General features: G+C 34.7%; 1 protein-coding gene across 3 annotated transcripts in view; it reads right to left on the bottom strand.

Moving 5' to 3' along the window:
- Positions 1-26039, bottom strand: part of CNTN5 (contactin 5) — a gene marked incomplete at both ends in the record, with an annotated part of 851694 nt that extends 825655 nt beyond the window's left edge. For all 3 annotated transcript variants that reach the window (XM_082627404.1, XM_082627405.1, XM_082627406.1), the window contains one exon: positions 25985-26039. In XM_082627404.1, coding sequence (XP_082483530.1) covers positions 25985-26039 — 55 coding nt within the window. The remainder of the gene's footprint in view (positions 1-25984) is intronic.
- Positions 26040-27105: the final 1066 nt, after the last annotated feature.

Raw genomic sequence — 27105 nt, 5'->3', positions numbered from 1 at the left:
TGACTATAATCTCTTCAAATATTTTCTCTGGTCCTTTCTCTCTCTCTTTTTTTATTTAAAGAAAGAATAAAATATATACTCAGATGTTCTTAGGGCCCTTGGCCATTATATTGAGAAACTTAAGATTAATCATCTCACTGATGTTTATTTTACATCTGATCGAGTTTAAAGGTTGATGATGATGTAGCCAAGACTCAGTCAGCAGATTTTAGGGTGGGTTGAAAGAACAAACTACTGATGTCACAGAAACCAGATAGAAATGAGCAGATTTGATCTGAAGTGATTTGGGCCTGGACTTAATTAAATGAATGCAAATAGAAAGGATGAGATAGGTGATGTGAGATATTATAACAGAAGAAATAATCTAACTTGATAACTGACTGAATTCAGAAGGAAGAAATGATGAACAACTAATTTTTCAATCACATCTTGTGTTTCCATTGTCATTCACCTGCTTCATCTTGGAAATCTTAAATTCCAATAACTCACTTAATATATCAGTAGTTTATATGGGAAACAGGGCAAGTTCCTTATCATGGATTACAAGGTTCTTCAGACATGGTCTTCATCATCTTGCACATGATTACTTCCCCAGACTTTATTACTCCCATTTTAATGAACAGATATATCTGAATGTCTACAATGATTTCAACTTTGTAGTAGGGTAGTTGTTTTCAAGTCTTTTGCTTTTAAAGTTAACTTGCAATTTGAAAAATTATTGAGGTTCTCAAAGAATGTTCCTTCAGGTGAGATATATTATCTATACTTTTACTATATTAGAAATCAAAATTGAGAAATTTTAAAAATATGTATTAATATATTTAAAAATAACTACAATAAACCTACAATGAATTTTTCTGTTGACAACAATTACTGACAGTTATTCTCCCTTGAAGTGGCAGACCTACTTAGTTCATTTTTTTTTAACATCTTTATTGGAGTATAATTGCTTTACCCTGGTGTGTTAACTTCTGCTTTATAACAAAGTGAATCAGCTATACATATACATATATCCCCATTACGCTTGCATCTCCATCCTTCCCACTCTCCCTATCTGACCCTTATACGTGGTCACAAAGCACTGAGCTGATCTCCCTGTGCTATGTGGCTGCTTCTCACTAGCTGTTGGTTTTATGCTTGGTAGTGTATATATGTCCATGCCACTCTCTCACTTTGTCCCAGCTTACTCTTCCCTCTCCCTGTGTCCTCAAGTCCATTCTCTAGTAGGTCTGTGTCATTATTTCCGTCTTGCCCCTAGGTTCTTGATGACCATTTTTTTTTAATTCCATATATATGTGTTAGCATACTGTATTTACTTTTCTCTTTCTGACTTACTTCACTCTCCATGACAGACTCTAGGTCCATCATCCTCACTACAAATAGCTCAATTTTGTTTCCTTATATGGCTGAGTAATATTCCATTGTATATGTGTGCCACATCTTCTTTATCCATTTTTCTGTCAATGGACACTTAGATTGCTTCCATGACCTGGCTATTGTAAATAGAACTGCAATGAACATTGTGGTACATAACTCTTTTTGAATTATGGTTTTCTCAGGGTATATGTCCAGTACTGGGATTTCTGGGTCGTATGGTAGTTCTATTTTTAGATTTTTAAGGAACTTCCTGACTGTTCTTCATAGTGGCTGTATCAATTTACATTCCCACCAACAGTGCAAGAGGGTTCCTTTTTCTCCACACCCTCTCCAGCATTTACTGTTTTTAGATTTTTTTAATGATGGCCATTCTGACTGGTGTGAGGTGATACCTCATTATAGTTTTGATTTGCATTTCTCTAATGATTAATGATGTTGAGCATTCTTTCATGTGTTTGTTGGCAATCTGTATATCTTCTTTGGAGAAATGTCTATTTAAGTCTTCTTCCCATTTTTGAATTGGATTTTTTTTTTTTTGACACTGAGCTGCATGAGCTGCTTGTAAATTTTGGAGATTAATCATTTGTTAGTTGCTTCATTTGCAAATAGTTTTTCCCATTCTGAGGATTGTCTTTCCATCTTGTTTATGGTTTCCTTTGCTGTGCAAAAGGGTTTGAGTTTCATTAGTTCCCATTTGTTTACATTTGTTTGTATTTCCATTTCTCTAGAAGGTGGGTCAAAAAGGATCTTGCTGTGATTTATATCATAGAGTGTTCTGCCTATGTTTTCCTTTAAGAGTTCTATAGTGTCTGGACTTACATTTAGGTCTTTAATCCATTTTGAGTTTACTTTGGTGCATGGTGTTAGGAAGCATTCTAATTACATTCTTTTAGATGTAGCTGTCCAGTTTTCCCAGCACCAGTTACTGAAGTGGTTGTCTTTTCTTCATTGTATATTCTTTCCTCCTTTATCAAAAATATGTGACCATATGTGCATGGGTTTATCTCTGGGTTTTCTATCCTGTTCCATTGATCTATATTTCTGTTTTTGTTCCAGTACCATCCTGTCTTGATTACTGTAGCTGTGTAGTATATTCTGAAGGCCAGGAGCCTGATTCCTCCACCTCTGTTTTTCTTTCTCAAGATTGCTTTGGCTATTCGTGTTTTTTTCTGTTTCCATACAAATTGTGAAATTTTTAGTTCTAGTTCTGTGAAAAATGCCATTAGTAGCTCAATAGGGATTGTATTGAATCTATAGATTGCTTTGGGTTGTATAGTCATTTTCACAATGTTGATTCTTCTAATCTAAGAACATGGTATATCTCTCCATCAGTTTGTATCATCTTTAATTTCTTTCATCAGTGCTTTATAATTTTCTGTATACAGGTCTTCTGTCTCCTTAGGTAAGTTTTTTCCCAGGTAGTTTATTCTTTTTTTTTGCAGTGGTAAATGGGAGTGTTTCCTTAATTTCTCTTTCAGATTTTTCATCATTATTGTATAGGAATGCAAGAGTTTCTGTGCATTAATTTTGTATCCTGCAACTTTACCAAATTCATTGATTAGCTCTAGTAGTTTTCTGGTGGAATCTTTAGGATTCTCTATGTATAGGACATGTCATCTGCAAACAATGACAGCTTTACTTCTTTTACGATTTGGATTCATTTTATTTCTTTGTCTTCTCTGATTGCTGTGGCTAAAAATTCCAAGACGATGTTGAATAAGAGTGGTGAGAGTGGGCAACCTTGTCTTGTTCCTGATCTTAGTGAAAATTGTTTCAGTTTTTCACCATTGAGGACAATGTTGGCTCTGGGTTTGTCATATATGGCCTTTATTTTGTTGAGGTAATTTCCCTCTATGCCTACTTTCTGGAAGGATTTTATCATACATGGGTGTTGAATATTGTCAAAAGCTTTTTCTGTATCTATTGAGATGATCATAGGGTTTTTATTCTTCAATTTGTTAATATGGTGTATCACATGGATTGATTTGCATATATTGAAGAATACTTGCATTCCTGAGATAAATCCCTCTTGATCCTTTTAATGTGTTGTTGGACTCTGCTTGCTAGTATATTCCTGAGAATTTTTGCATCTATGTTCTTCAGGAGTATTGGTCAGTGATTTTCTTTCTTTGTGACTTCTTTGTCTGGTTTTGGTATCAGGGTGATGGTGGCCTCATAGAATGAGTTTGGGAGTGTTCCTCCTTCCACTATATTTTGGAAGAGTTTGAGAACGATAGGTGTTAGCTCTCCAAATGTTTGATAGAATTCTCCTGTGAAGCCATCTGGTCCTGGGCTTCTGTTTGTTGGAAGATTGTTAATCACAGTTTCAATTTCAGTGCTTGTGACTGGTCTGTTTATATTTTCTATTTCTTCCTGGTTCAGTCTCAGAAGGCTGTGGTTTTCTAAGAATGTGTCCATTTCTGCCAGGTTGTCCATTTTATTGGCATATAGTTGCTGGTAGTAATCACACATGATCCTTTTTATTTCTATACTGTCAGTTGTGACTTCTTTTTCTTTTCTAATTCTATTGATTTGAGTCTTCTCCCTTTTTTTTCTTGAAGAGTCTGGCTAAATGGTTTATCAATTTTGTTTGTTTTCTCAAAGAATCGCTTTCAGTTTTATCGATCTTTGCTATTGTTTCCTTCATTTCTTTTTCATTTTTTTCTGATCTGATCTTTATGATTCCTTTCCTTCTGTTAACTTTGGCGTTATTTATTTATTTATTTATTTATTTTTGTTCTTCATTCTCTTATTGCTTTAGGTGTAAGGTTAGGTTATTATTTGAGATGTTTCTTGTTTCTTATGGTAGGATTGTATTGCTATAAACTTCCCTCTTAAAACTGCTTTTGCTGCATCCCATAGGTTTTGGGTCTTTGTGTTTTCATTGTCATTTTTTTCTAGGTATTTTTTGATTTCCTCTTTGATTTCTTCAGCGATCTCTTTGTTATTAAGTAGTGTATTGTTTATCCTCCATGTGATTGTATTTTTTACAGATTTTTTCCTGTAATTGATATCAGTCTCATAGCGTTGTGGTCAGAAAAGGTACGTGATATGATTTCAGTTTCCTTAAATTTCCCAAGGCTTGCTTTGTGACCCAAGATATGATCTATCCTGAAGAATATTCCATAAGCACTTGAGAAGAAAGTGTATTCTGTTGTTTGTGGATAGAATGTCCTATATATATCAAGTAAGTCCATCGTGTTTAATGTATCATTTAAATCTTGTGTTTCCTTATTTATTTATTTCTAGAAACCCTGTTTATTGATTTTTCTCTCCATGTATGTTTTAGTCAGTTGTGTTGCTCTCGATCAACAAACCCTTTATTTACATAATTTTCAAAGGAAGATGTGAAAGATACTTATCACCTTCTGTGGAATCTATAAACTTAAGACCAAAATGAATAGCAATATAGGAAATTTTGGATGATCAATCCACTGGTGAAAGTGGAGTAAAATAGTCCCCTACTATGATTGTGTTACTGTCAATTTCCCCTTTTATGGCTGTTAGCATTTGCCTTATGTATTGAGGTGCTCCTATGTTGAGTGCATAAATATTTACAATTGTTATGTATTCTCTTGGATTGACCCCTTGATTATTATTTAGTGTTCTTCTTTGTCTCTTGTAATAGTCTATATTTTAAAGTCTATTTTGCCTAATATGAGAACTGCTACTCCAGCTTTCTTTTGGTTTCCATTTGCATGGAATATCTTTTTCCATCCCCTCACTTTCAGTCTGTATGTGTCCCTAGGTCTGAAGTGGGTCTCTTGTAGACAACATATATGTCTATCTTGTTTTTGTATCCATTCAACCAGTTCTATGTATTTTGGTTGGAGCATTTAATCTATTTACATTTAAGGTAATTATCAATATGTATGTTCCAATTACCATCTTCTTAATTGTTTTGGGTTTATTATTGTAGGTCTTTTCCTTCTCTTGTGTTTCCTGCCTAGAGAAGTTCCTTCAGCATTTGTTGTAAAGCTGGTTTGGTGGTGCTGAATTTTCCTAGCTTTTGCTAGTCTATAAAGGTTTTAATTTCTCCATCAAATCTGAATGAGATCTTTGCTGGGGAGAGTAATCTTTGTTGTAGATTTTTCCCTTTCATCTCTTTAAACATGTCCTGCCACTCCCTTCTGGCTTGCAGAGTTTCTGCTGATAGATCAGCTGTTAACCTTCTGGGGATTCCCTTTTATGTCATTTGTTCATTTTTCCTTGCGACTTTTAATACTTTTTCTTTATATTTAATTTTTGATAGTCTTCTTGGTGTGTTTCACCTTGGATTTATCCTGTATGGGAGTCTCTGTGCTTCCTGGAATTGATTAACTATTTCCTTTTCCATATTAGAGAAGTTTTCAACTAATCTCTTCAAATATTTTTTTCAGTCCCTTTCTTTATTTCTTCTTTTTCTGGGACCCCTATAATTCAAATGTTGGTGCATTTAATATTGTACCAGAGGTCTCTGAGACTGTCCTCTATTCTTTTCTTTTTTTTTTAAATTTTCTTTTCTTTACTCTGCTCTGCAGTAGTTATTTCCACTATTTTATCTTCCAGGTCACTTATCCATTCTTCTGCCTCAGTTATTCTGCGATTGATTCCTTCTAGAGAATTTTTAATTTCATGTTTTGTGTTGTTCATCATTGTTTGTTGGCTCTTTTGTTCTTCTAGGCCCTTGTTAAATGTTTCTTTTATATTCTCCATTCTATTTCCAAGATATTGGATCATCTTTTCTATCATTATTCTGAATTCTTTTTTAGGTAGACTGCCTATTTCCTCTTCATTTGTTTTGTTTGGTGGGTTTTTACCTTGCTCTTTCATCTGTTGTGTGTTTCTCTGTCTTCTCATTTTGCTTAACTTACTGTGTTTAGGGTCTCCTTTTCACAGGCTGCAAGTTCGTAGTTCCCATTGTTTTTGGTGTCTGCCCCCAGTGAGGAAGGTTGGTTCAGTGGGTTTTGTAGGTTTCCTGCTGGAGGGGACTAGTGCCTGTGTTCTGGTGGGTGAGACTAGATCTTGTCTTTCTGGTGGGCAGGTCTGTGTCCAGTGGTGTATTTTGGGGAGTCTGTGACCTTATTATGATTTTAGGCAGCCTTTCTCCTAGTGGGTGGGGTTGTGTTCCTGTCTTGCTAGTTATTTGGCATAGGGTGTTCTGCACCTTAGCTTGCTAGTCATTGAGTGGAGCTGGGTCTTGGCATTGAGATGGAGATCTTTGGGAGATTTTTGCCATTTGATATTACGTGGATCTGGGAGGTCTCTTGTGGGCCAATGTCCTGTACTTGGCTCTCCCACCTCAGAGGCATAGGCCTGTCACCCAGCTGGAGCACCAAGAGCCTGTCATCCACACGGCTAAGAATAAAATGGAGAAAATAAGAAAGAAAGAAAAAAAGAAACAAATAAAGAAAGATAGAAAGAAAAATAGAATAAACTTATTAAAAGAAAAATACAAAATAATTAGTAAAAATAAAAAAATTAAAAAATAATTTAAAAAAAAGAAAGAAAGAGCAATGAAACCAAAAACAAATCCACCAATGATAACAAGCACTAAGAACTATACAAAAATAATAAAAAAAAAGGACAGACAGAACTCTAGAACAAATGGTAAAAGGAAAGCTATACAGTAAAAATCATACGCGGAAGCATACATATACACACTCACAAAAAGAGAAAAGAAAAATATATATATATATTGTTGCTCTCAATGTCAAGTGCCTCTGTTTGGGATGACTCGTTCTCTCTTCAGGTATTACTGAGATGCAGCGTACATAAAATTGATTGTGGAGATTTAATCGCTGCTCCTGAGGCTACTGGGAGTGGTTTTCCTTTCTCTCCTTTGTTTGCACAGCTCCTGGGGTTCAGCTTTGGATTTGGCACCACCTCTGCATGTAGGTCACGTGAGGGTGTCTGTTCTGTGTTCAGACAGGACAGGGTTAAAGGAGTAGCTGATTAGGGGTCTCTGACTCACTCAGGATGGGGGGAGGGAGGGGTACAGATGCAGTGCGAGCCTGTGGTGGCAGTGGCCGGGCTGATGTTGCAACAGCCTGAGCTGCACTGTGTGTTCTCCCGGGTAAGTTGTCCCTGGATCACGGGACCCTGGCAGTGGTGGGCTGCACAGGCTCCCAGGAAGGGAGGTGTGAATAGTGACCTGTGCTCGCACGCAGGCTGCTTGGTGGCTGCAGCAGCAGACTTAGTGTCTCATGCCCTTCTCTGGGGTCCGCGCTTATAGCCACGGCTCACACCCGTGTTTGGAACTCATTTAGGCCACACTCTTAATCCCCTCTCCTTGCACACCACCAAACAAAGAGGCAAGAAAAAGTCTCTTGCATGTTTGGCAGTTTCAGACATTTTCCTGGACATATTCCCGGCTTGCTGTGGCATACTAACCCCCTTCAGGCTGTGTTCACACAGGCAACCCCAGTCCTCTCCCTCGGATCTGACCTCCGAAGCTAAAGCCTCAGCTCCCAGCCCCCACCCGCTCCAGTGGTTTAGTAGACAAGCCTCTGGGGCTGGTGAGTGTTGGTCAGCTCTGATCCTCTGTGCTGGAATCTCTCTGCTTTGCCCTCTGCACCCCTGTTGCTGTGCTCTCCTCCATGGCTCTGAAGCTTCCCCCCTCCACCACCCACAGTCTCTGCCTGCAAAGGGGCTTCCTAATGTTTGGAAACCTTTCCTCCTTCACAGCTCCCTCCCACTGGTGCAGGTCCGTCCCTATTATTTTGCCTCTCTTTTTTCGTTTTTCTTTTGTCCTACCCAGGTATGTGGGGAGTTTCTTGCCTTTTGGGAGGTCTGAGTTCTTCTGCCAGCATTCAGTATGTGTCTGCAGGAGTTGCTCCATGTGTAGATGTATTTCTGATGCTTTTGTGGGGAGGAATTTGATCTCCAAGTCTTACTCTTCTGCCATCTTGAAGGTCTCCCTACTTACTTCATTTTAAAGAAAATATCTGCCAAGCATACAAGCTTGAATAACAGTTCATAATTTATGCACATTAATCTAGTAAGAACATCTATTTGTTCTTAATCCCATGCTTTCTCTAAACATTAAGATTAATCACTTGTAGATACTCAAGTCATACATTCAACTTATTTTCCTTACTGTGAAGAGTCCACTTAGAGCATATGACTGTGGAATATGAGTGTTTGGGGGAAGTGAAGGCGATTGTGTACTGAAGGATAAAAGCAGGGAGAGCTAGGGCTCTCTGTGCGAAATGCTAGTACATTTCTCTCTGCTTTAATATACTTTTCCTTCTACTCATTCAAATACACTCAACACCTCACCATCCACTTAGGCCCTGTGTTTTCCTGAAGTTTTTTGTGTGAATTAATAAATGTGCCAGGAGAGGGTCTCCAGAAGATCTCTAATGCAACTATGATTAATATTAGGAATGCTTTATACCATAGAGACTCCTGGACATTTTTTCTCCCTCAGTGTAGTTCCTGATTTGTTCATCAGTCCAAATGGATGTCACCTTAGTGAAAAAAGAATGTGTAGGATATTTTTTCCTCTGGTTTATTCACAGCATCCAGGACATTGCCTGACTCAGAGTAGCATTTAATGCTTTTTTACTGGAAGAATAATACCAATGAAAGGCTACAATTAGGTTTATATGGCAATAAGGAGGGAATATCCAGTGATACAGAATGAGTTCATGATTGAAACTGAAAAGTTTTATTTTTCTCCAATCACTGACAGATTTTCCTTCTGCCACCTTAGATGACATTCTCAATGAGTCATCAGCTTTCCATATATTTTAAGGTATTAAAATAAGGTATGCTTTGGTAATTGTGACTAATTTTTTGTATACTAATATACCCAGCCCTGCCAAGCCCAAACTTCAATCTGTCATCCCTCTTCTCCCCAGATTAGGTTTGCCCTGTGAAAAGGAGACCTGAGGTAGGTCCAAAGTGGAGGTTTTTTTTTCCTGTCATCCTTTCTCCTGATGAATCTTTCAGATGTTGTTGGAAAGATCAAGGCCAAAAATGTTAGTTGACTGGCACTGTTGTGATACTGTCACCAAGGCTATCTGTCAGATGACAAAATGCTGATTCTCTGGTGGCTTACACATGATGGTTCTTTAAAGGTTTCTTATAACCCATCATGCTGCCCAGTTCCTGGATATGACAATCTACCCTCTGACTGATGTCTTGTGCTGATGCCTCCCTCCCAGTTCTGGCCTCTAGGAGGTGACCTCTTTTTCTTTTTCTTAGTTCATCTCCTGTCACATGACATTGACTAGAATCCATTGAGGTGGGTCAAATTCAACCAACTCATCAAGATCAACTTCTGTACCCCAGGAAGTTCACGAACTTTTGCCTTTCCAAATGCTAGTAGTTAGTGCATCCTCTGTGACCTTTACGTCTCATTCAGCATTCAAGGGTAACTCTTATCAGTTTCACGACTTTAAGCAATAGGAGTTAGTTTCTATACTCTGACTACCATATCACCCACCTTCAAAGTCTAGGGAAAGCACCTCAGGCTTTCCGAAGATTTTTCTATCATGTTCTGCTCCATCTCTCTCTTTGTAAGGGATATCTGAGTTTCTGTAGCTTAGCAAGTATTTAGTGGTGGAGTGAGAGACAGGTCTCTTCTATTGCAGACACTCCCATTGCCACAAAGAGTTCGCCTGGAGCTCTCTCTCTTGGCTTGAGGAAAATATCTTCTTTCTTTCCCCTTAGTGATGGGAAGAGAAAACTCACTCCACTTCTGTCAGCCTTATATAGTCTGATGATTTTTTAACTTCTTTTAACTTTCCTTAAATTTCTTATTGTCTGATTATTTAGGCAGAACTGTATTTGGCATCTTCTAGTAAATAACACACTCATGTGTCTAGCAACATTTCTTTCAAATATTGGGACACAATGTCTATTCTCAACTTTGAGGCTGTAGTAAAAGTTCTGAGATGATTGGGAAAAAAAATATTAGAATATAGAAGGAGATTTAAAATAATATAGCCTAAGACACTGTGTCACAAAGAAAGAAAAGAGGAAATTCACAATTTGTGGCAAAATTTAAATTAGTACACAGTTCTCCTAATTCTAGTCTCTTTCCCCCCAAATGCACTATTTTGCATTCTGGGGGGGAATCATTCTGAAAACTTATAGGAAACTTTATTTAAAACAAGGTTCTGACCAAACAGAATAGCTTCATAGAATGGAATCATTTGAGTTCATGAAAAGACCATTTTTATAAGCAAACCAATTTTGTTGCTCTAAAAAAATAAATCTCCTGGGATGGAATCTGAAACAAGTTAGGTTCTTGCCAATTTATGCTACATAATGAGATTCTAGTGCATTATTTTTCCCCAATTCATTGCATTTATTTGACAATAACAACTGTTTGTTTCTTAAATTCAATATTTCATCATAGTTTGCCATCTTTAATTTCAAACTAATCTCTTTTTTGGTCTTTATTTCTATTGTTGGCTCCGCTCTTCTCCCACATGCTGGCTCAAAATAGCAGACTGGAGGATCTTTTATTTTCTCCTCTTTTATCTCCTATGTCCAGTAAGTGTCAACTCCACTGGATGTCTCCATATATTGTTTCTAAACTCCAATCTATTCTTTCCATTCCCAGTTCTTCTACCTATAACTATTCACCATTCTCTTGTTTGGTATTCCTCTATTATTAAACATCCTCTGTTATTAAAAACATGATAAAATAAAATTAAAAACTTGTAACTATTCCTTAAAGTCCAACTTTCAGAATCATAGATTTAAGGATTAGAGGAAAAATTTGATATCATCTGATCGAGCAAGTCCTTTGATGTTAAAATTATCTTTATATAATAATCATTCAGCTCATGCCTGAGAACTGACAAACTCACTTGAGATACAGTCGATTCTACCACAGACAGACACTGGTTGCTTAGAGTGATCTTCTTTTTAGACAAATTAATTGTACCTCTCATTTTACTGTACTTTGACTGGTTTGTCCCTTTGGATTTCTTTAGAATAAGTGTAAGCTGCTTATATATAACAAATTTTAGCTACTTCAAGATAACAGTTGTTAGTTAGACCTTTAAAAAAATCTGTCTTTTGAGCTGAGATTCTGGCTTATTTGCCATGTGACAATTCTTTCTTGCTATGGGAAATAATAAGCTGATGCATCTCACCAAGATATCAGAATACTGAAAATGATATTTATATATAATACATTATGAGGAAAAAAGGTTTTTTTTTCAGTCTTTCCATCTTGTTTTATGCCATGAACAATTATACTTGTTTACTAGACAATATACAAAGGCCAACTCTCAACATCCCAAATACAGAAGATAATCTGCAATTGAAAGTCATTACTGTTAATCAGGATGTAATAGAGGAAGATCAAATCATTCTGTAAATCATGACCAGATTCTGTAAATCATCCTGTAATATAGACCAGGGTCTATACCCAGAGTTCAACTACAAGAAAATTTTGTCTGCCTCTCCTAAGACATTTGTACATTGGAGTTCTGAATATTTTACTCATTAGCTTACAAAAGTATCCATTAATTAATTCAGGGAAGACCTTGCAAAAAGAAGGAAGTTTCCCTGAATCTGGTCAAAAATTTCCTTAAACATTAGCTGAATCTTTAATTTAGTTATCATTCCTTAAATTTCTTTTATATTTTCTATTATAATATGGTTTCAAATTTTTCCTCATCACTTGTTTTCCCTCCACTGAACATATTCTTATTTATCCATGTTTCCATAATATGATCTAGCCTAGAACTGAACATAATACTACAGTCATTGTTAGCAAACAGATGCAAAGTAGATCTAACCTCTCCCTTATTCTAGATATTGTTAATACAGCTGAAGATCATGCTAACTCCTTTTTGGTAAGCACATACCACTGCTGACTTCTAATGAAATCAATAAATATCCATTGAATACTTGCAGTTCTAAATCCTCATTGCTGTCTTCTTTCTTCCAGACTTTTGCAGTAGTAACTTACCTATTCTCCTGGCCTACATTCTTTCCCAAGCTCTAAAATCTATTTTTTTGTAAAGAACCTAGCACAATCTTTTAACATGTTATCAAGTTACATCTCTCCTCTGCTTAAAATATGATCTGGTCATTGCCTCTCTATTTTCCCTTATCACTTTTCTTGTCATATACTCTCTTCATCCATATTAGTTTCCTCTCTTTTTCTGTATTGGTTCCTTTTCAAACACAGTAAGTCTGTTTCCTCTTGATGACTTGAAACTGTGGCTGAAACACTTTCTCCCAGATATTCATCTGGTTTCCTTTTCCACTTTTATTAGGTCTTTCCTTGGAGACCTACTCAGAGTGACCTTTCTTGATCATCCTGCATAAAGTAACATCTTGCTATCCCATCTCCATACACATCACTTATTATCCCTTTACTCCACTTAATTTCTTTATAAGAATTATATTTTTTAGGTCTTGTGTTATTTCATTTCTTGCTAAGTTGTCTCTCTTCTCTCCTGGAAAGTGAGTTCCTTAAGGACACAAATTTTGTCTGTCTCGTTCACTGCTATATCCTTGATGAACAGAGCAATATATAGTAGACACAGAATTAGTATTTGTTAAATTAACAAACAAATAAATTGGACTGAAAGATATCTGGAATTTATTAGGTCACTGGACGTGAGAATGAGATTTTTAAAAATTACTTTTATCTCTGTAATCTCTATCCCCAATACACAACATCTTTGACACATTATATATGCCATGCCCACTTGGAGCTTTTTATCCACAGCTATGATATTTTTTATAAGACAGACCAAACCATAAATAAAACAATGCTGCACCAAAAGTTCTACTGAATCCTATTTTAAAAAAGCAGTTACTATCTTCAGAGTTATAGTGAAACAAATATGGATCCAGGGCCCAATTTGAAATAGCTCTTCCTCAATTTAGGCATTAAACAAAGACAGCTCTATGTCAGCAAAGATATTATCAGCTAGTACATCTCTCTGAATCACTATAAAAGAGCAAGTAAAGAGTGTATAAGCCAAATGTCCTCTTGGGGAACTTTAGAACCTCTTGAAGCAAAATCTGCCAGAATATGTGCTGAGCAGAAATGGGTGACATGAGACCAGAGAAGCCGATCAAATGCACTGATAATTTAAATTTTTTACCTAATTTATTTTTCTTTGCTTTATTTTTTCATTTCTTTTTTTTTTATTTTTCTCTTTATTTCTTTCAAACTTTTACTGGCTATTTTCACAGTCCCCTAAACTAACCTAAGATAATTGTTACTTCTTTAACTCAAGACTTCAGAATGTCCAAACGAGGCTCAGCATTGTTCTTGGTGTTGAAAACATATCAGAACTTTTGTTTGTAGGGAGGTTATTTGTTTTGTTTTAATTACAAATTCAATTTCACTATTAATGATTAGACTGTTAAGAATGTCTATTTCTTCCTGATTCAGTCTTGGCAGGTTGCATGTTTCTAGAACTTTGTCCATTTTTTCTAGGTTTTCCAATTTGTTGGTGTATAACTGTTCATAGTGTTCTCTTCTGATTTTTTTGTATCTCTGCAGTATCAGTTGTTATTTCTCCTCTTTCATTTCTTATTTTGTTTACTTGGGTCCTTTGTCTTTTATTCTTGACGAACCTGGCTAAACATTTATCAATTATGTTTATCTTTTCAAAAAAACAGTACTTGGTTTCATTAATCTTTTCTGTTGTTTTTTGGTCTCTATTTATTTCCTTTCTTCCCTTTATTATTTGCTTCCTTCTGCTGACTTTGGGCTTTGAGCTCCTTTTTCTAATTCCTTTAGATGATGTGTTAGGCTGTTTATTTGAGATATTTCCTGTTTCTTGATGTAGGCCTATACTGCTATAAACTTCCTTATTAGAAGTTCCCATATGTTTTTGTTGCATCCCAAAGACTTTGGAAAGCTGTGTTTCCATTTTCATTGTCTCCAGGTATTTTCTGATTTCTTCTTTGATTTCTTCATTGACCCATTCATTTTTTAATAGCATGTTGCTTAGTCCCTACATGTACTACAAAGCTACAATAATCAAAACAGCATGGTACTGTCTCAAATATAGACACATAGATCAATAGAATAGTATAGAGAACCCTGAAATAAACCCACACACTTATGGTCAAATAATCAATGACAAAGGAGGCAAGAATATGCAATGGAGAAAAGATAGACTCTTAAATACCTGATGCTGGGAAAACTGGACAGCTTCATGTTAAATAATGAGATTAAAACATTTCCTCGCATTGTATACAAAAATAAACTCAAAATGGGTTAAAGACCTAACTGTAAGACCTGAAACCATAGAACTCTTAGAAGAGAAAATAGGCAGAACATCCTTTGACATAAATCATAGTGATATTTTTTTGGATCTGTCTCCCAAGGCAAAAGAAATAAAATCAAAAATAAACAAGTGAGACCTAATCAAACTTAAAAGATTTTGCACAGCAAAGGAAACCATCAAAAAAAAAAAAAAGAAAAGAAAAAGACAACCTATTGAATGAGAGAAAATATTTGCAAATGATAAGACAAATAAGGAGTTAATATTCAAAATATATAAACAGCTTATACAACTCAATATTGGAAAAAATAAACAACCTGATTAAACATGGGCAGAAAATTTGAATAGATATTTTTTCCAATGAAGACATACAGACGGCTAACAGGCATATGAAAACATGCTCAACCGTGCTAATCATCAGAGAAATACAAATCAAAACTACAGTGAGACATCACCTCACACTTACCAGAATGGCAAACATCAATAGCAAATGTTGGTGAAGTTGTGGAAAAAAGGGACACTCCTGGTTGGAATGTAAATTGCTGCAGCCACTGTGGAAAACACTATGGGAAGTTCCTCAGAGTACTAAAAGTAAAACTACCATATGTCCAGAAGTTCCACTCCTGGGTATATATCTGAAGAAAACAAAAACACTAATTCAAAAAGATATATGCAAAAAATAAAAATATATGTACCTCAATGTTCATAGAAACATTATTTATAGTAACCAAGACATTGAAACAACCTAAGTGCCAATTAATAGATGAATGGATAAAGAAGATGTGACATATATATACAATGGAATATTACTCAGCCATAAAAAGAAACGTAATTGAGCTATTTGTAATGAGGTGGATAGACCTAGAGTCTGTCATACAGAGTGAAGTAAGTCAGAAAGAGAAAGAAATACCGTATGCTAACACATATATATGGAATTTAAGAAAAAAAATGTCATGAAGAACCTAAAGGTAAAACAGGAATAAAGACACAGACCTACTTGAGAATGGAATTGAGGATATGGGGAGGGGGAAGGGTAAGCTGTGACAAAGCGAGAGAGAGGTATGGACATATATACACTACCAAACGTAAGGTAGATAGCTACTGGGAAGCATCCGCATAGCACAGGAGATCAACTCAGTGCTTTGTGACCGACTGGAGGGGTGGGATAGGGAGTGTAGGAGGGAGGGAGATGCAAGAGGGAAGGGATATAGGAACAGATGTATATGTATAACTGATTCACTTTGTTATAAAGCAGAAACTAATACACCATTGTGAAGCAATTATACTCCAATAAAGTTGTAAAAAAAAAGATGTGGTATATACATAAAATGGATTATTACTCAGACATAAAAACTGAATGGCATTCTGCCATTTGCAGTAACATGGATGGACCTAGAGAGTATTATGCTTACTGAAATAAGTCAGACAGAGAAGGACCTAGAGAGTATTATGCTTAGTGAAATAGGTCAGACAGAGAAAGACAAATAATGTATGTTATAACTTATATGTGGAATCTAAAAAAAAAAAAATGAGCATATATAAAAAAACAGAAACAGATGCACAGATATAGAAAATGAACTAATAGTTACCAGTAGGGAGAGGGAAAGGAGGATGGGTGAGATAGGGGTATGAGACTAAGAGACACAGACTACTGTGTATAAAACTGATAAGCAACAAGGATATATTATACAGCACAGTAGAATATAGCCATTATTTTGTAATAACTGTAAATGGAGTATAATCTATAAAAATATGGATTCACTGTATTGTACAACTGAAACTAATATAATGTTTTAAATCAACTATAGTTCAATTAAAAAACACACTCATCAGAATGATCAGGTTAGAGAATTCAAAATCATTCATCCCTTTTGGATGTTTTCTAACCAGAAAGTGCTATAACCAGAAGCATAGCTTATGCCCCTCTTAATAGAAGAAACAAATCAAACAATTAATTGTTTCCTTTAATTCACTTAAAAATAGGTACCTGTACTTACAGAAAATATTATGTTAGAACTTGTGTATGAAACATCAAATAAAATAGGTATCACCTCTGTTTTTATAGAGCAGATGGCCTTATAATTTTTTAATTTAAACATGTAAAAATAATAATTGCAAAATATGCAAGTACTAAAAAGGAAAAATCATCAATTAAAACCAAATTTATCCATGATTGTCACCATTTGGATGGTTCCACTATACTCTATATCCACAGTCAGTTAAGGTCATGCTGCAATCATAGCCAACATCATAAACAGATCATTAGGAATAATTAAGTTATCTGACATATTTCAGTGTTAAAGCAACACTGAGAATTAGAGTGGAAAGCATTTTTTTCAAATGCTAGAAAGAAAAATTTATTGTGTTGAAATCTATATCGAATAAATATTACCAAATACAGAAGTTGATGGCTAAATTTCAAGAAATCTGTAGTTAACTTGATTAATGGTTAGAAAAATAAGATGTTCCCCAAAGCTAAAATAAACATAAAATTATACAGCACTTAACCCTTTTCCATTCTCACAACTAATTATATAGGGTTTATTTTACACATGGTATATTTACAGAATTTGTGTCCTGATAAACCTATACAATTATTTAAAGTCAAGGAGAGGAGAAATTTTTCCTTGCATTTGTTTTGCATCTCAACTGTGTCCAGCTTTCCTTGGTGCTCAGTGTATGTAACTGTCTCTCCATTTTACAGACAGAATTGACTTGTATTTGAACCAATGAGTTACAAAAAAAGTAGCTGTTTTCTTGCTGACAATGGCTCAAGATAATGCATGGGGGAAGCTCCCCAGAAGCTCATACTAAGCAGTAAGACAATCCCTGCCATAAATAAACATATTTCACAGTAGTATTACTGTGGTAGAAATTTATCTCTGTTTAAAGAATGATACTGTGAACATTCATTTACATTTTCTTGTGGGCATTTGATACAATACAAATTCTTTGAGCATTATTTTAAAATAACAAAGAGACCCAATGTAGTACATGATTAATTTTTTATCAACAAATATTTGTCATCTTTAAAAATAATAATGCCAGTCCAGTGTAAAAAACATGGGATAACTTTCATGGCACTTTCTGGATTACAACATACTTTGATGTACAGTGCTTATTCCTTAACCAAACTCAAGGGGAAATATATTTTTAATATTTTTTTATGTAAGATAAATAACATTTAGATGACTTAATAAATTAGTTAATTCTCTCTTTAATCTTCAAAACACTGAGAACACATATTTATCCTCAATTCTCTAGGATGCTTTCTTTAGTTGATGGTTTAATTTTATATCACTCCAGGAAGTGCTGACGATTTCAGATACTTTTTAACATTTCCTTTGCCTTTAAGATAAAAATAACAAATAAAACTCTCTAAATTCACATGACGCACCCCCTCCCCCTGCTGCCCTCCACCTTGCTCACAAGGAGAAATTAAATTGTATTCTGATTAATTACATGTCTAATACCACCACTGCACAGCTGATAAGAGTCAACTTGGTTTCCTGCACTGAGGTAGGCTCCATTATCATCATGACTTCCTGGGGGACCAATACATTGTGCACAAACATAATTTCAAAATGATCACAGAGGAGCCATAATCCATTTCTCTTTATCATCTGCAGTAGCCCAGTCAGACTTAATATTATCAGGCACCTGTTTTCAGTAACACTTTTGTTTTCATTTCCTTTTAAAGTTATTAGGCAGCACTAGCTGACAGTGACAAAGTTCTGTGCTATTTACCACACTGCCAGTAAGAAGAATGATAGTATTTGTATAAGCTTATCAATGACAGACATTCTCTGTTTAATAGTATATCATCCTCTTGGCAGAAGGAACAGGCTGTCACCTTTCCAATAAAATGGATTTAACCCAGTGGAGGAGAATGGGGTCAATGTAGAGAAAAAATGTCTTATTTGCGGGCTTGTTTTTGAAGCAATACAGCTTATATTGAAAGCATCTGAAAGGAAGACAAGGAAAGAAACTAGATGTACTTATGTAGTAAGGAGGTCAGTGTAGCTCTGAGCAACTGGACTTACTCTTTTGCCGACCCTTCATGTCACCTGCTATGTTGAAAGAATTGCTGTAGGAGGCAGCTTTCTCATTATTCTTCCACTAGTTAACATCTATATGATGTTGGGCATATGACAGAACCTCCCTGAGTCTCATCCCTATTGAGAACAAACAGTATTTTACTTGCCCAAGTACAAGGAACTGGACCTCACAATCTCCAAATTATTTTTAATTCTAAGATTTATAAATGCAGTTAGAGAAATATATTTTTTCATTTTAGAAGAGATATAAATACATCTAGTTTTAATAAATCGAATTAAATATTATTTTAAGTATTAACTTTGATGGAAATATATAAATAGAATTGTGATGTTGACAAATATAGGCTGGTACTGGGGAGTGCAAAAAGAACACTTCCAAAAATCTTCAAACAAAAGGGTGTGTGTTAATGAGTCTAATAATAGCTGTTTTCTAGCTATTCTAACAATACATATTAAAATTAATATTTGTATATGACAGTGTCTTATAAGGCTATTCTATTACATTTCACCGAAAGAAATCTATTTGTAATAAATATCATTGTAATAAATTTCACCCATTGTTAAACATTTCAAAAGAAACTAGCCATATTTCAAAAGGAGTATAATGAGTAAGAAATCAACTGAATAGGGTATTCTTTATAACAGAGCAGAAAAATTTAAACCCTTTAGCTTTTGTTGTTATTATTATTTCAACATGGAGACTGAATGAAAAGCAATTCACAAAGAACCTTGAAATGCCAGTCAAGTTGTTTATAAATTCTGAACCTTATTGTCTCTTCCCAATCATTCTCTCTTCACATATTTGGAGGATAATATATCCTTGAAGAATCACTTTTAAAAAATATAATAACATGGATTTTGGCACAGTAGAGGTTGAAATGTTGATGCTTCTTGTCACATATACGTTCATAACTAGGCTTTAGTAATTAGGATTCCTTCCCCAAATGACTTCACACATTCTATCATGAAAAGATTAAATTTTATTGAACTTAATTAATTTCATATGGATAAAAATAGTTTGACTGATTTTTAAAGCTTTTTTTAAGCTCAGCTAATGAGGTTATTAGATCACAGTGCTGTCTCTGTCACAGTTTCTGAAATAAAGATACAAAGAAATTCTATTTTCTTTATTGTTAACTAAAAGAGGATTGTTATTATTTGCATGTAAAACATTTATAGATATCAATAAACATGTGGTAGAACTCAAAACTGAGCATGGCTATTTTTATTGCTTTATGCACACCTTTAAACCACTTTACTGAGGTATGATTATAATAAGCTGTACATATTTAGTGTATACAACTTGATGAGTTTGCAGTAAGTATATACCCATGAAACCATCACCACAATCTATGCCATAAACATATCCAGCACCCCTGAAAGTTATCATCTGCCTTCTTGACATTATATTATTATTATTATTGTTATTAGTATTATTATTTAGTGGTAAGAGTGTTTAAAATAAATAAGATTTACCCTCAGCAAATTTCTAAGGGATACCACTTATATGAGGAAGCTAAAATAATCAAACTCATAGAAGCAGAGTAGAATGGTGGTTGCCAGGAGCTGGAGAGAGGGGGGAAGGAAGGAGTATTAGTCAAAGGTACATAGTTTCAATTATGCAAGATGCATACTTCCTACAGATCTACTATAGAGCATAGTGCTTATAGTTTGTAATACTGCATTGCATATTCTTTACAATATGCTTCTCCAGCTACTCTCTTTATGAGGTCAAATATACTTTTCCAATCCTTGAATCCGGTCTTGGCCTATGTGATTTGCTTTTGTCAATCAGACATCAGTAAACATGACAGAGCGGCTTGAACCATGCTTGCAAATTGGCACCTACCCTTTCTATTGCTGTACCTAGGAACCGCAACCACAGCCAAGAGCCTGGGCTAGATTACTGGATGATCAGAGACAAGACCAGGTCATTCCCACCGCCTTTACTAGTAGGAAACAGTAACCAGCAGCATGGGTGAGACCGCATGACACCATCCAATCCTAATCTTTCAACCCTCATGGGAAGTTTTAGAGATCAGCTGAACCTTCCCAAATCAGAAGAACCACCAAACTCACTTTCAGAATTGTGAGAAATAATATTTTTGAATTTTTTGTTTAAGCTAAAAAACTTGAGGATGATTTGCTATGGAGTTAAAGCTAATTAGCACAATATACAATTGACATGTATTTAATCTATTATGTGGATTATATTTCTATAAACAGTAGTTTCTCTAACCTTAAAACACACGCCCAGAAATGTACAGATGAAATTCACTCCTTCCTGAATTTCTGTTTTCCAAGTTGTTATTTTTTTCTCTTTCTCTTCCTCAGCTCAACATTTCAGAAAACAAAATTTATAGTAATTGTATTATTTTCCTGCTCTGCTAATCATTTCACAGCTCATTATCATAAGACAGATGTTCCCACTACTTCGTTAAAGGCAATTATTATTAGCATTAAAAGGAAATGTTTTTAGCACTAATCTCACGTAACCTTCCTACAGCATTGCCACTGCTGACAACTCCTTCTCAGAACCTGTTCCGTTGTCACTCTTCCCTAGAATTTCTCCCAACTCACCATCCATGCTTTTCAACCTATACTTTCTCTTGCCCCTTATTCATGCTTCTCAGAATTTCTTCCTTGCCTTATGACTCATCATTACCTACATAATCCTTGGGTGATTATTTTCCTTCCCAGACCTTCAAATTCATCTATACAATAATGAACCCCATAATGAACCCCAAATTTACTTTTAACTCAGTCATCTTTCTTATACTTTAAACATCTCCATCTGAGTGTGTCATAGATATCTGAAGCTCAACATGTGCATTATTGAGTTCAGTATTTCCCCACTCTGAATTGCACCCCCTACTTTATTCAGTATTCAAGCAAATGACAATATCATGTACTCCATAAGCAAATTGAGACCCTTGCTATTTCCTCTAAAACAAAATATTTAATCATTTACCAACTTCTATATATTTTATTGCCAAAAAAACATTTGAATCTATCAGCTCCTGATGCCCTTCACTACTGTTATGCTTAATCCATTTTGTTCCCATAAACCCAAACCAGTTTCCACTTTTATTAATATCTTATACTAATATGGAACATTTGTCACAAATAATGGACAAATATTGACATTTTATTTTTAACTGAAGTACATACTTTATTCAGATTTCTTTAGTTTTTCATTTTTTTTTTTCTGTTGCAGGATCCTATCCAGGGTAATGCATTATATTTATTTATTATGTCTCCCTAGTCTCCTCTTTCTGTGACAGTTTCTCCAATATTCCTGGTTTTTGATGACCTTGAAAATGTTGAGGATTACTGGCCAGGTGTTTCACAGAATGCTCCTCAGTTGGGATTTTTCTGATATAGAGACATAGGCTTTAGGAAGGAAAACTACAGAGGTGAGGTGCCATTCTCGTCACATTATATCTTGGGTAAATGCTATTACTGTTGGTGTTGACCTTGTTCATCACTAGGTTGATGTAGTCCTTATCACTTTCCTCCACTGTAAAGCTACTTTCTTTATTCTGCTTTTCTATTCTGTACTTTTTGGAGACACGTCACTATGTGCAGTCCACACTTAAGGAAGGGGGAGTTACACTCTACTTCCTTGAAAACAAAGCATCTAAATAAATTATTTGAAATTCATCTTCATGGGAAATTTGTCTATTATTTTCATTGTTCAATCACTTAGTTATATCAATATGGACTTTAAAATTTTATTTTTGGGGTTGTAACTCAATACTTCTTTATTTCCTTGCTCAAATTTTTCCAGTTTGGGCCATTGGGAATTCTTTTTTTTTTTTTTTTAACATCTTTATTGCAGTATAATTGCTTTACAATGGTGTGTTAGTTTCTTGCTTTATAACAAAGTGAATCAGTTATATATATACATACCTCCCCATATCCCCTCCCTCTTCCGTCTCCTTCCCACCTTCCCTATCCCACTCCTGTAGGTGGTCACAAAGCACCGAGCTGATCTCCCTGTGCTATGCGGCTGCTTCACACTAGCTATCTATTTTACGTTTGGTAGTGTATATATGTCCATGTCACTCTCTCACTTTGTCACAGCTTACCCTTCCCTCTCCCCATATCCTCAAGTCTATTCTCTAGTAGGTCTGTGTCTTTGTTCCTGTCTTGCCCCTAGGTTCTTCATGACTTTTTTTTTCTTAGATTCCATATATATGTGTTAGCATACAGTATTTGTTTTTCTCTTTCAGTTGGTTCCTGTGTCCCTTTGACATTGGTTCCTTATATGTTTGTTTTTTGTTTACTGGTTTGTTTGTTTTAGCACCTCCTCACTTTCTGGTGCAAGATATTCTAGGCTGATCAAGTGTATTTCCTGCCCCAGTCCTAGAATCAGCCATTTCTCCAAATAGCCCTGATTCTTTAATTGGAGAATGGTATTAGAAGCCAAGATCATGGCACTTTGTGTGTTGGTTTCTACTGCAGGACATTGCTTCTAGGCCTTCTCAGATGACAGAGAAAAATAAATATGTGTGTACACCTAGCCATGTATATATACATATCTATGAATACTTTTCATATGTAACTATATGTATCTATGTTAAGCTAAATATGATTTCATATTGAAGTCTCCAACTCTAATCCATTATCACATGGATCATTCTAGCCTTCTTCTCTTGCTTATCTGTAACCTCCCACTCCATCAGTGAGACAATTTGCTCCCACCATCCACCATGCATTAACTTAACTGTTCAATCCCATTCATAGGGGTTTTAGAGTTGCTAACACAGAGAAATAAAGTTCTTAACTACAGTACACTGTCAAAGTACAGTTTTTGTTTGTTTGTTTGTTTTTGCCTTTAGTTTTACAGATTCATTTCCAAAGTTACTTAAGTCGATACCATTTTTCCCACACTCCCTTAAAGTGGAGGTTGTTTCATACATTTGTAATACTGTTAGATTCTTTGTCACATTCTGCGTTTCATCCAGGGAGCCTCTAACTTTCTAGATTATTATTATTTTTTTTTATTTGTGTACATTAAGGTTTACTCTGTGCTGTAAAGTTCTATTGGTTTTGATAAATGCATAATGTTATTCTTCCACCACTACAGTATCATACAGAATAGTTTCACCAAGGTGAAAAATGCCTATGCTTCCTTCACTCATTTAGTCATCCCCTGACCCCAACTCCTAGCAATCACTGGTCTGTGCACTTTCTATAGATTTTCGCTTTCCAAAAGGTCATATATATAAAATCATACAGTATGTAACCAATTCAGACTAGTTTCTTTCACTTAGCAATATGCATATAGTATTCATCCTGTGTTTGCATGACTTGATAGTTCATTTATTTTTATCACTGAGTAGTATTGCATTATATGGAATTTCTATGGTTTATTAACTTATTGAAGGGTATCTTGGTTACTTCTAGTTTTTGGTGATTATTATTAAAACTCTTATAAACTTTTTTGTGTAGGTATTTTGTGTGCCATAAATTTTAAAATCAGTTAGGTAAATACCTAGGAGCCAAATGTTTGATTAGATGGTAAGACCAGTTAGCTTTGTAAACACTGTCAAACCATCTTCCAAGGTGGCTGTACCATTTTGCCTCCTTACTAGCAAATAATGAACTTCCTTGTTTTCCACATCCTCAAGACTAACTTGTATTGCTTTTACTTCCTCTTTTTTTTCTGGATCTTAGCCATTCTGATATGTCTAATGGTATCTCATCGTTGTTTTAATTTTGAGTGCATTTTTAATATAAGGCTGTATATTCCTGTGAATGGTGTCAAAGTTTCATTGCTCTGAATAGCCAGTTTTTAAACATAATTTTGTGTAAGAGTTCTATATTTTCTAGTTAAGCACACCCAAGATAAGCCACCCATTACAAAATGAACAAATAAAACAGAAGAAATACAGTCTGGTCTTCTCTTATTTCTTCAATCGGTGTTGGTTCAAATAGCATCAAAAATATTAAATGTGCTTATGACCTATGGTTTAATTACCCATATTTTCTGTAATAGTAATCAAGTTAATGTACAAAATAGGTCCTGTTATGTAATACTCATAGATAAATAACCAGGAACAAAATTAATTATAAAATAAAATAGTAAATATTGAATGTAAGTATTACCAAGTAACAAGAGCATAATAAAAGCAGTACTTCTAGAATAATTCATTAAATAAGGAGGTAAAAGTGGAGAAAGGTTTTGAAAATAATTATCCTTGATAAGTGGCCCTTTCAGTATCTAATCTGTTTTATTTAAACAGTTATCTACAGCAAATAAATTCATGTTTTAAAAATCACTAATATGTGTATATATGCTTCATGTTAAATGCAGATGATTAAAAATCAGATCCCATGTAAAAATTAGAAACGTCCTTTGTTTTTGACTTTTTTTGTCTTTGTCTATAGTACTTTAATAACAACTTACCTCCAGGCTCAGCATCGTGTTTCATTGGAAAGAGCAGCACTTAGATTCCCTTATGAGCTGCAAATCTAGGCATCACAGATACCAACTCAAGCTGAGTATTTTTGTCTTCCCACACCATTATATAATACCTCCTTTGAAGTCACTGTTTATTTTGAGGAGATAAGTTGGGCCAGCACATGAAAATAAAACTTTGGAGCGATATTACAATCTATCACTCTTCCTCCACATAGCATTGTCAGATTAATATATAAAAACACTGGACACTAGTTAAATTTAAATTTTAGATAAAATAGAATAACATATTGCATGGAACATACTAGAAATAAAGTAAATATATGTTGTTTATTTGAAATTCAACCTTAACTGAGCATCTTTCATTTCATCTTGCAAACCTACCTCCATTCCCCTTAGTTAGTTTATGAGTTCAAGAGGAGAATGACATTGAGAAGAAAAAAGAGAGACCAGATCATCATGGAAGATGGTAATACTGCACAGAAGGAATGTAAGGTAGGATAAAATATTTGACTCTTTATTTATTTTATAAGTAACCATAATCATGATAAACCAGGATGTTCATTTAACTTTCACTGTCTCTGAAACTATTCACTTATTTTTCATGTTTTCACAAATGTCTCTACCCATATTTTATAGAGGTATATATATATATATAAAACGATGGTTTAGATTGTAAATGAAAGTCAATGAGATGGGATGGACACTTATTTTGTTAACATTTACATGGTATTTTTATAAGCACCTTATTATACGTGACTTTTTGTGGTGCTAACAGAGGTTTAAAGGTTGTTTTCTCTTTTTTGTTGTTGTTGAAAGGATGAATCCTGATATAAATTTAAATGAACACCTGAGGATATAGTTAATGAAGACCTTTATATATTTTTGTTATTTGATACGTAAGGTGGGTTTTTTTTTACCTGAAAGACACCCAGTGACTGACAGAAACAGAATAAGTTTCCAAGAGGAGGCCATCCTTGGTGACTAGGATCACCTGAGTCCCAGTGTATTTAGCAGCTCTGACGTTTCTTCATGAAAGAATGCCCTGTTGAGACAGATAACAATTTTCAAAAACAGAGGAAAGAAAATAAACAAACAAAAAGGCAAACAAACAAAAACCAAATCAAAAATCTCATAATAAAATGATAAATAACTTTCATTGCAAATGTCAGTTTATATATACTTGGACATTGACAACCATAATAAAATTTCCATTAGAATTAATTTAATGCACAACACAAAAACTTTGGAAAAGTGATAAAGTTTCTCTATCACATTTACTTATATTGAATACTCCCTTACAGATAATAAAAACATCAGGTTCTAATGGGGATGATTTTTCCTCACAGAGAATGTATAATAGTTATATTTATTATGTTAGACAAATTATTGGACTAGAAAAATAGGGTAGAAGAACCAGTTACATCAATATATACTCCTCTGGTCCAGAACATAACTAATTATCAGTTAAGCTAGTGATTTTAGACTAGTGATGTCTGTAGCTCATCTAAACCTCCACAGGGAATTTTTCTCATTTAATTATTCATGTCAACTGCCTTTGTTTAAAACTCCTGTGATTATCTGTACTGTGTTATAGTTTCCTACTTCTGTGAATGATTTTCTCAGCATCTTTTGCTAACCAAAACCTAAGGGAAATAAGGATTTTCATGAATATTTAACAATTTTTGTCTAATGCCATTTTTATAACAATAACCAGTATAGCACATTAATGTTCTTTGATTCCTTTATCTGTCCGGAACGATGCAATAAGCATAAAAATACAAAATTCTAACATGAAACTTAACATGGAATAACTTGACAAATGTGTACTAGAAATTCCTATAATAGACAAGTAACTTCTGAGTTTTCAGCTGTCAGTTACTGGCGTCCTTCTTGGCCAAAAGCAGCTAAATTGAGAAATAATTGTACAGTGCGTTGATGATTTAAAATAACAGTTGCTTCTTTGCAACTTGTTCCTCCCAATAGACTTAGAGGTTCAGGTTATTTCTATCTTTTAGGAAATATCTTAAAAATATAGACA

This window comes from Mesoplodon mirus (assembly GCF_964341445.2).
Source record: "Mesoplodon mirus genome assembly, chromosome: 7".
Taxonomy (NCBI): Eukaryota; Metazoa; Chordata; class Mammalia; order Artiodactyla; family Ziphiidae; genus Mesoplodon; species Mesoplodon mirus.
This window is presented reverse-complemented; position numbering and strand designations above follow the sequence as displayed.